This window comes from Oncorhynchus keta, chromosome 9 (genome assembly GCF_023373465.1).
Source record: "Oncorhynchus keta strain PuntledgeMale-10-30-2019 chromosome 9, Oket_V2, whole genome shotgun sequence".
Lineage (NCBI taxonomy): Eukaryota > Metazoa > Chordata > Actinopteri > Salmoniformes > Salmonidae > Oncorhynchus > Oncorhynchus keta.
Window position 1 is genome coordinate 10,799,379 of NC_068429.1, and position 9,317 is coordinate 10,808,695.

At 42.4% G+C, this 9,317-nt stretch overlaps 1 protein-coding gene and 1 non-coding gene across 2 annotated transcripts in view; both read left to right on the plus strand.

The window, feature by feature from the left end:
- The window catches only part of chd1 (chromodomain helicase DNA binding protein 1), a 39,260-nt gene extending 31,059 nt beyond the window's left edge, over positions 1-8,201 (plus strand). The window contains exons 29-37 of the mRNA XM_052525125.1: positions 252-374; positions 2,139-2,276; positions 2,710-2,967; positions 3,861-3,989; positions 4,096-4,274; positions 5,356-5,455; positions 5,633-5,684; positions 5,883-6,123; positions 6,375-8,201. Of these exons, the coding sequence (XP_052381085.1) occupies positions 252-374; positions 2,139-2,276; positions 2,710-2,967; positions 3,861-3,989; positions 4,096-4,274; positions 5,356-5,455; positions 5,633-5,684; positions 5,883-6,123; positions 6,375-6,741 (1,587 nt within the window). The 3' untranslated portion in view covers positions 6,742-8,201. The remainder of the gene's footprint in view (positions 1-251; positions 375-2,138; positions 2,277-2,709; positions 2,968-3,860; positions 3,990-4,095; positions 4,275-5,355; positions 5,456-5,632; positions 5,685-5,882; positions 6,124-6,374) is intronic.
- On the plus strand, positions 2,507-2,634 carry LOC118372051 (small nucleolar RNA ACA64). Its single transcript, XR_004823140.1, has one exon. It is a non-coding gene; the product is annotated as a small nucleolar RNA ACA64 (small nucleolar RNA).
- Positions 8,202-9,317: the final 1,116 nt, after the last annotated feature.

Consider the following 9,317-nt stretch of genomic DNA (forward strand, 5'->3'; position numbering starts at 1 on the left):
CACTACTACTACCATCACTACCACTACTACTACTACTACTACCACCACTACTACTACCATCACTACTACTACTACTACCATCACTACTACTACTACTACCACCACTACTACTACCATCACTACCACTACTACTACCATCACTACCACTACTACTACCACCACTACTACTACCATCACTACTACTACTACTAGGTAAGAGCTTTTGTGTTGTAGTTGTATTCATTACGCATCTGTTCCTTTGTGTGAACCAGCTCCTACCAGACGACCCTGACAAGAAGCCACAGGCCAAGCAACTGCAGACGAGGGCAGACTATCTTATCAAATTACTGAGCAAGGACCTGGCCAAAAAGGAAGCACAGAGGCAAGCAGGGACGGTACGTGTCCATAACTGGCTGGATCACACTCTTCACACACTATTATGTTGCCACGCCCACTTGACCCAATTCCTGGTCGAACGTCATTGTATTCCTCCTCCCAGCCCATTCACGAACAAGAAAATATGAATTACTTTTGTCAAAACTATTTAAATAATGTGCCAAAAAAATTAAAAGTTGTGTTAGTTCTTTGTAGAGGGAAAATAATTGAAAAAAACATATGCTTGTTTTTACTTAGTATAAGCACTCGTAAGCCCACGTTCGTTAGCATTCTCATAGCTTTTGACTGGCGTCATTAGCTAGTTAGCATATTAGACTGTATCAAATGGTCTTAATCCATACAGACTGTATCCCTTTTTTGAATCAAAGTTCAATGCTTAAAATTGTAAATGTTAGACACAACATCAATGACCGAAACCATGCCGAAACATTTTGTGGAGATAACATTAGGATAAATGCTAGCTGTTGTGCCACAAAGCTAACGACGCCAGTCAAAGCCAAAGAGAATGCTAACTAATGTGGGCTTCCGGAGTGCTTATACTGCATAAAAACAAACTTGTTAAATATTTTCCTCAACATAGAACAAACATACTCTCATGTTATGTGCACGGTATTTAAGTTTTGGACAATTGTATTTCATTTTTAACAATATCTTGCTTGTTTTTGAATGGACCGGGAAAGGAGGAAAACAATTGCAACAAATTGGATGTGCCCTTGTTGTTGCCAGGTGTCATAAGGTGAATACACAGTCTGTGCTTTAGTGCATCTCCTTTTCCATTGGCAGTTCCTCTGCAATGAGATTACCAATTCCTCTGTCTGCATTCCTAGCTATATGCAGGTGAGGAGTTGTGTAGTGTTTCATTTAGTCTCAAATTTACACCTTAAGAAGTCCACAGTTAAAGTTAGTCTGGAATTCTCAAAACAAAGTGGCCGCCTTGCCACCAGTTTTGGTATGCAGATGAGGGATGAAAGCGAGGGAATTGGAGCTTTTTAAATTAATTGACTATGCTCAAGATACAATAACTGACAGTCCAGTCCAACGAGCTGCACGATACAAGACTACGGTCTCCAACGGAGTACCTGCGCTTATGCTGTGGTGCCCTTCACTCTGCAGCAATGTGATAGCTGCAAGACAAACAGTGGAGAAGTGTAGCCTTGTGCTTCACGTTCTTAGTTGTTGCGGAAGTCGGACAATATTCTGTAACTTTGTGCATCGCTGACTATCAAGTCCAAAAATGTATGTACCGATACCAGACTAGCTTTAAGGGATGTTGTTGAGCTCATGGATGCTGCCATTTGATCAGAGCAGAGACCTCTTTTGGTCTCTTTGTCATGTCTGGTCTGTATGACAGAGTGTCAGTTCCTCCCAATAACATGAAGAGTTGAGCGGTTTTAGTTGGTGTCAAAAACAGGAAGTTAGTCATGACAAACTGTCTGCAGTTTTATCATCGTCAACAACGTGTCAAGTGTCTCTGAAAAGGCTATGGTGGGGAAAAATATGTATATATTATATAAATAGTATTACATATTTTATATATGTATGGACCAATGATTGAGCTGGCTTTGGCCATCAGAGAATCCAAATCCAAGTGTGGCAAATATAATCACCAGGAGGATGATTAATCACACATTTTAAACATTCAATTGTGACATTGACAAGTCCAAAACCCAGCACACATTCTATTTCAAGGGCCCATGTGTTTTTTCAATTCGTTGTAAAGAATGAATTAAGAATTAAGTCCCTTTTTGTTGTTGTTGTTGTAGGCCAATTGGCGGAAGAGGAAACCGAGGAGTAAGAAGACCAAAGCTGTGAAACCAGCCAAGGTGGACGAAGTGGTGAAGAGTCCGTCCTCTACGCCCCACTCAGACAAGTCCTCAGAGGACGAGATTGAGGAGGAAAAGGTATGTGGAATGATCAGCTTCCTCTCCCCCAATCCTAACCTTAGCGATTAGTGGGGAAAATGCCAAACTGAACCGAGATCAGCATCTAGGGGCAACTTTACCCTATTCCAACTATGATCGGAGATTCCTTATGGCTGTGGATAGTAGACAAGGGATCCCTTAATGAAATAACAACGAGTAACAGATCAAATTAACCCCAGTAATCAGTTGGCTAAACTCAATGTATGGGCCCAGTCTGAAAATAACCTTGGATATATCAGTTGTCAAGGGAGAGAGAACTGGGCCTACATTACTGTGGTACGTTAAGCTTATTGCCTGCTCTGTATAGCAGTGTGATTAAACCCATGTGTCCACAAGCATACGTATAGAATTCAGTTAAGGTAATCTTGCATCGAGGCTGTCAAGCTATTCTAACCATCTCTCCACCTCCCAGGAGGTGGTCCCGGTAAAGCTGCCACCCAGAAGGGGCCGAACGGAGCGCGTGGTGGTGAAGGAGGAGCCTGAACCAGAGGAGGAGCCCGAGCCAGAGGAGGAGAAGGAGAAGGAGCCCAAAGAAAGGGAGACGAAGAAAGAGGTTAAAAAGGAGAAGAAAGAAGAGAGCCGCGAGGTGAAAGAGAAGGACCTGAAAGAGAAGAAAGAAACCAAGCCCGTGGATCCAGTACATGAACAGGAAGAGGTCACAGGGGAGAAGGTAAGATAGTTTTGACTAGATGGGATACAGCTTCTGTAAGATTAGATTGTTTGTAGCGGGTTAGAAAAATTGGTTTAAGGTTTGGAAAGGGTTTGGGCTTAGATAAAATGCATTTGATGTTCATTTGACAGTGTTTCCCCTAGGGTTTTTTCCCCAGTGGCGGTGGCTAGGGGGGGTAGTGGGCGTGGCCAATTTTAAAAATGTTGGCGCCCTACTCTTGACTGCATAGACAATGTTGCTGTTTAAAGCAAATGTCCTGCAATTCTACACATGTTGTCATAGCCTTTGACATGTTTGCTATCTGAGTGACTCAAAAATGTATTATAATAAAAATCAATGGGAGGGGCGCCTGTCACATTTATGTACATGTTTGATTCTCTCTGACTCTAGTTTTTATTTTGGTGATTGTTAATTCTCAAAGATGATCTTATTTAAAAATATATATATAACTCCATTATCTTTTCTACTTACTTTATCTGTTTTTGGTCATTTTAAGTAATAAAAAAAAATAATAATAATAATATATATATATATATGGCGGCAACAATTTAACAGTCCGCTGCTGCTAAATTAATATAGAGGAAACACTGACAAAAGCTGTATCCCTTCTAGACATGACCAGGTTAGACCTCACCACATTGTGAATAGTTGGAAGGGACTGAAAAACTTGAAGTGCAGTTCGTTGCACTGCAAATATGATAAATGTATTAGCACTAAAGTCAAGGTTGGTCACTTGTCTTTTTTCCGTGTGTGGTGTTAACACATCTTTGTGCACTATTAGTCATTTATTGTGCTTTATTGTGTTAAGCATGTAGGATCTTTGGTGTCTTATTTACAAGGTTTATAATGTCTCTGCGTAGCATCTTATTAATTGTGACTGTTTTTTCCTGCAGCCGAGCGAGGTGAAGACTGAGGTACGGGAGAAGGTGAAGAAAACTTCTGACACTCCGGTCCACATCACAGCAGTGGGAGAGAACATCTCGGAGGAGTCGGAGGAACTGGACCAGAAGACCTTCAGTGTGGTAAGTCACACACAAGTCTGCTCAGTGAGTTGGGACGGTAACAAAATACTGCCCTTACCAATTTTGGCCCTCCATTAACCGTGTATATCCTGTCTGTGTCCCTCAGTGTAAGGAGAGGATGCGACCGGTCAAGGCGGCCCTGAAGCAGCTGGACCGTCCGGAGAAGGGCCTGTCGGAACGCGAGCAGCTGGAGCACACGCGCCAGTGCCTCATCAAGATCGGAGACCACATCACTGAGTGTCTGAAGGAGTACTCCAACCCCGAGCAGATCAAACAGTGGAGAAAGTAATGCGCCTGATATTTTTTCACATTCAGCGTTTTGTTACAATCAATTTTCTGATTTTATGATCAAGCTCTCTGAAATACGTGGTACTCGTGGTATATTTAAGCAATAAGGCACGAGGGGGTGTGGTATATGGCTGTTCCTGGATACATCCCTTAGCCGTGGTATATTTCCCATATACCACAAACCCGAGGTGCCTTATTGCTATTATAAACTGGTTACCAACGTAATTAGAGCAGTAAAAATACACGCTCCGTCATACCCGCAGTATACAGTCTGATATACCATGTCTGTCAGCCAATCAGCATTCAGGGCAACAACCACCCCGTTTATAATGTCTGATATACCATGATTGTTGAATACTCATTCTGATTGGCTTGAAGGGCATTCTAGAGGGTGCATTATTTCCCTATGACACACAGTATATTTACACGGTACAATTCAATGGCTGTAGTTCATTCTTACATGTTTCAGCTGCTTTTGAACGCAAAAGTTGAATTGAAAACATTATTGTCATTGTGGAATTAGATTTGGCAAACTAGGACAGATTTGGTCTGTTTGGTTACCAAGGCAACTCCTGTAGCTGTCTAGTGAACTTGTTAGCTACTTCAGTGGATGTTGAACACATTTCAGCGGTAATTGTATTAAATTATAGCCAAAAGGGGATAATTAACTTGGGGCTCTATGCGTTCTAGCGTGTTGTGGAACAAACCTTCCACGTTGTGCATTATTTTCCAGAAAACGCATAGCCCCTCGTTGATTATCCTTTACAGATTCACACAGGCTGGAATGCTTTTTTATAAATACAAAACAACATTGAAGATCATCCCATCCTTGGGGAGATAGGACAGGCAATGGCCTTGGCAAACTGACAGAATGTTAATTTCCTGATTAGAAGTTTTGTAACGTTTCATAACACTGGGGTTATGGAAACAGCTCAGGGCATGTCGATTTATGTCCTTTACCAATCCAACTGAGCTGGTTATGTACCTTTGACTGCATTCATACCATTACTTTGTTATGGGGCTCGTTGTATCAATGACCAGTGTTGACTTAAATCACTTTTCCCCCCCTTATCTCCAGAAACCTGTGGATATTTGTTTCAAAATTTACAGAATTTGATGCAAGAAAATTGCATAAACTGTATAAGCACGCAATCAAGAAAAGACAAGAGAACGCTCAGGTATGTATAAGCCCTGATGAAAGGGTTGCTGTTCCAGCATGTCGGGGATATGAAAATACAATTCAATCACAACATAAAGGCTTAACTGGGCAATAAAGTGATACAAATATAGATTGCATTTCTTATCTTTCCAAATAGAATTTTAATGGCAGCGTTTTATGATGATCTGTTTTACAGGCAGCAGATGGGATCACTAGCACTGTAAATACCCATGGTTTTAAACATGCAGGTATGAACTCTCACCATTTTAGTCTGTTTGTTCACCATCTTGGACTAGTTTCTCTTTTTTGGGGGGGTGGGTGTGTCGTCATCTTAATGACCACGTTAAATGAGGGATACATAAAATAAATATTAATGAACAATGAGAAAAGCAAGTGTGTGTGTGACCTTATTAATCCCGGTTGTTCTTCCTCTCCTCTTGGCCCAGACATGGAGAGGCTGAAGGACAACTCTCACCACGACGACAGCAGCAGGGACAGCTACAGCTCTGAAAGGCATCACTCGTCGTCGCGCTACCATGAGGACCGCGACAGCCGGGACAGGCACACCTCCGACCCCTACAGCAGGATGTCGGGGAGCGGGGGGGACTCCAGGAAGAGACCCTACTCGGCCTTCAGCAACGGCAAAGACCACAGAGACCACTACAGGTCAGACCGGCAGGACAGCAGGTAAGACCAACTATATACTCTTAAAGGCTTCCCCCTTTTTGTGGTAAATGGTTCTTTTCAAGTTGGTGCCAATTCAGGACATTTTCATTATTGTTCTACTGATTAGGTTTTGGGGCATTAGTTCTTGAATCTAGTGCAACTCGATGCATAATAAATTGGTCCCATTGTGGATCAAACAATTCTGTAACTAATAATTTCTGTATATTGATTTCTGTGCATGTCAGTCTTGCTCACGGTGTCCTCTTCATCAGATACTACAGCGACAGTAAGCACAGGAAGGTGGACGAGCACCGGTCAGGCCGAGACGGACGGATGGACAGCAAGGAGCGCTCCCACTCAGACCACCGCTCCCATTCCGAACACCACTCGGGCTCCGACTACTCATCGGGCCACCACAAGTCGTCATCGCGAGGTGACTCCTACCGCTACCACGCAGACTGGCAGATGGACCAACGGGCATCGGCCAGCGGTCCCCGTTCGCCGCGTGACCAACGTTCGCCACGCGACCAGCGCTCGCCCTACGACGGACGCTCGCCATTAGGCCACCGGTCGCCCTTCGAGTACTCGTCAGACCACAAGAGCACGCCAGAGCAAATCTGGAGCAGCCGCAAGACATAACCGCCAGCGTCGGCCTGGGCTGGAGGAGCTAGCCTAGCGGGGAGAGTATCAGCCATAGACATGCGTTGAACACAGGAAATGCCTTATGGGGACTGTGGAAGTAAACAAAGCTGTACTACGCACTGTATCTGTGGTGTCCTATCTCCAACAGTGGACCACGTCCCAGGAACGATGGCGGTGGGAGCGGGTTGGCAGACAAATTGCATATTTTTGTATTTAAGAGTTAAAAGCTGTGCCATCGGTGTCGCAGCATAGTTTCTTTTATTATTTTTATAAAATGGACGCCTTTTTTTACTCCAACGGACACAAATACCCTCGAGTGCTGTCTCACCAACCCACGACACTGGATCCTGCTATTGACTGTTTGTCTCTCTCACGTTTTAATGTGGTTTTCACGTTTATTTAAGGAAGTGTTTAAATCAAGAAGAAAAGTAACGTTTATGTATTTCTCTCATAATCATGCTAAGAGTGGATGTAAGGGTCTCGTCAAAAAGCAGTCTGAATGACTTGGGCTCACCTTCCAAAGTACCTCGTTTACAGTGTTTCTAGTGACCACCTTGACGATCTGTTTTTTCTTTTTTGCATCATGCTTTAATTATTTAATTTCTGCCTCCGCTGTAAAATAACCAGGATTTTTTTTGTGAGCAATTTAAAATGTCCCTTTTCACGAATTATACTACTGTAAATTATTGTAAAATAGTAAATCAATGGGCTTTTTTCTTCTCAGGCTCTTTTGGGTTTGTTATTACAACTCTTACCTTTCCCCATCAACTCAGGCTTTTTTGTCCGTTTTAAATGTCAGTTTCGTACAACACTTAACTTTAATGATAAATGCTATTCAGAATAACTTTGGTAAACGGGGAAATATTCTATTAGTTCATTATTCCCCTAGAGCAGGGGTACTCAACTCTTAGCCTACTAGGTCCAGAGCCTGCTGGCTTTCTGTTCTACCTGATAATTAATTGCACCCACCTGGTGTCCCAGGTCTAAATCAGTCCCTGATTAGAGGAGAAGAATGAAAAAAAGCAGTGAACTAGCTTGGAGGTCCAGAGTTGAGTTTGAGGGCTCTAGAGCAACTTCTTCGTTTATTTGTTTCTTTTGTGAATTCTGTTGTGAATACATGTCGGAATAGACGAGTTGAACACTCAAGTTTTACTCAAACATGTCGTGGAAAACCAGGAGGGGTCTATCAAATACAATACGCCTGTAAGATCTCAAATAAACTAGTCTTTTTACAGAAATCATTTTTTCTTTTTTTTAACATAGGCAATAATGTCAAACCTTCTATGCAGCCAAGTGTATTTCTGGTGAACAGCCGGAGTGAAGCTGCTGTTACAGTTCAGTTGTACATAGATTTTTTTCTCTATATTTCAAAATGAATTTACACTGAAAATGCATGGATTTTTAAGATCATTGTTTTATATAGTTTATAAAGTCATTAAACTCAATCACTGTACTCACTTGTAATCTGGAATGGTCTTCGTGTTGGTGCAGATGTCACAATACTGGAATTCTGGATTATGTCCTGTAACAGTGGTCCCCAGTTTTTTACAATGGATTAAACTATGACCCAGAATCCATCTTTCCCTCAACCGATTTAAGAGACAATGGACCAGGACAGCATAAAATCTGTGGTTATGCTATCACTAGCTACAGGAGGCATGCCTGTAAGTTTTACATAGATCATTCACCCAAATAACAAATTACTTTTTTGGTAATTTACTATGAGAAAATACAATCCACAAGTTGGGGTTGTTTACCTAGCTACTGTCACCAACAGTTAACTTTCAGCATTTTCTAACTGATAAACAATCGAGGTCAAAGTACCTGATATTAGCATGTTTCAATTTCATGCACAGGAGGTTGGTGGCACGTTAATTGGCGAGAACGGCTTCCAGATGTTTGATGCCATTCCATTTGCGCCGTTCCGGCCATTGAGCCGTTCTCCCCTCTGCAGCCTCCACTGTGTTATCCTCCCAAAGTGTTAAATGGATTACAGTGCGTTCGGAAAGTATTCAAACCTCTTCAATTCCACATTATGTTACGGCCTTAATCTAAAACGGATTACATTTTTTTTCCCCTCATCACACACAATACCCTATAACGACAAAGCAAAAACAGGTTTTTAGAATGTTGCATATGTATTAAAAAAATGTAAAAAAACATACCCTATTAGTATTCAGACCCTTTGGAGTTAACCTGTGGTGAATTCAATTGATTGGACATGATTTGGAAAGGCACACACCTGTCTGTATAAGGTCCCACAATTGACGGTGCATGTCCGGGCAAAAACCAAGGCATTGGGATGAAGGAATTGTCCATAGAGCTCAGAGACAGGATTGTGTTGAGGCACAGATCTGGGGAAGGGGTACAAACATTTCTGCAACATTGAAGGTCCCCAAGAACACAGTGGCCTCCATTCTTAAATGGAAGAATTTTGGAACCACCAAGACTCTTCCTAGAGCTGGCTGCCCAGTCAAACTGAGCAGTCGGAGGAGGAGAAGGGCCTTGTTCAGGTAGCTCAGTTGGTAGAGCATGGCGCTTGTAACGCCAGGGTAGTGGGTTCGATTCCCGGG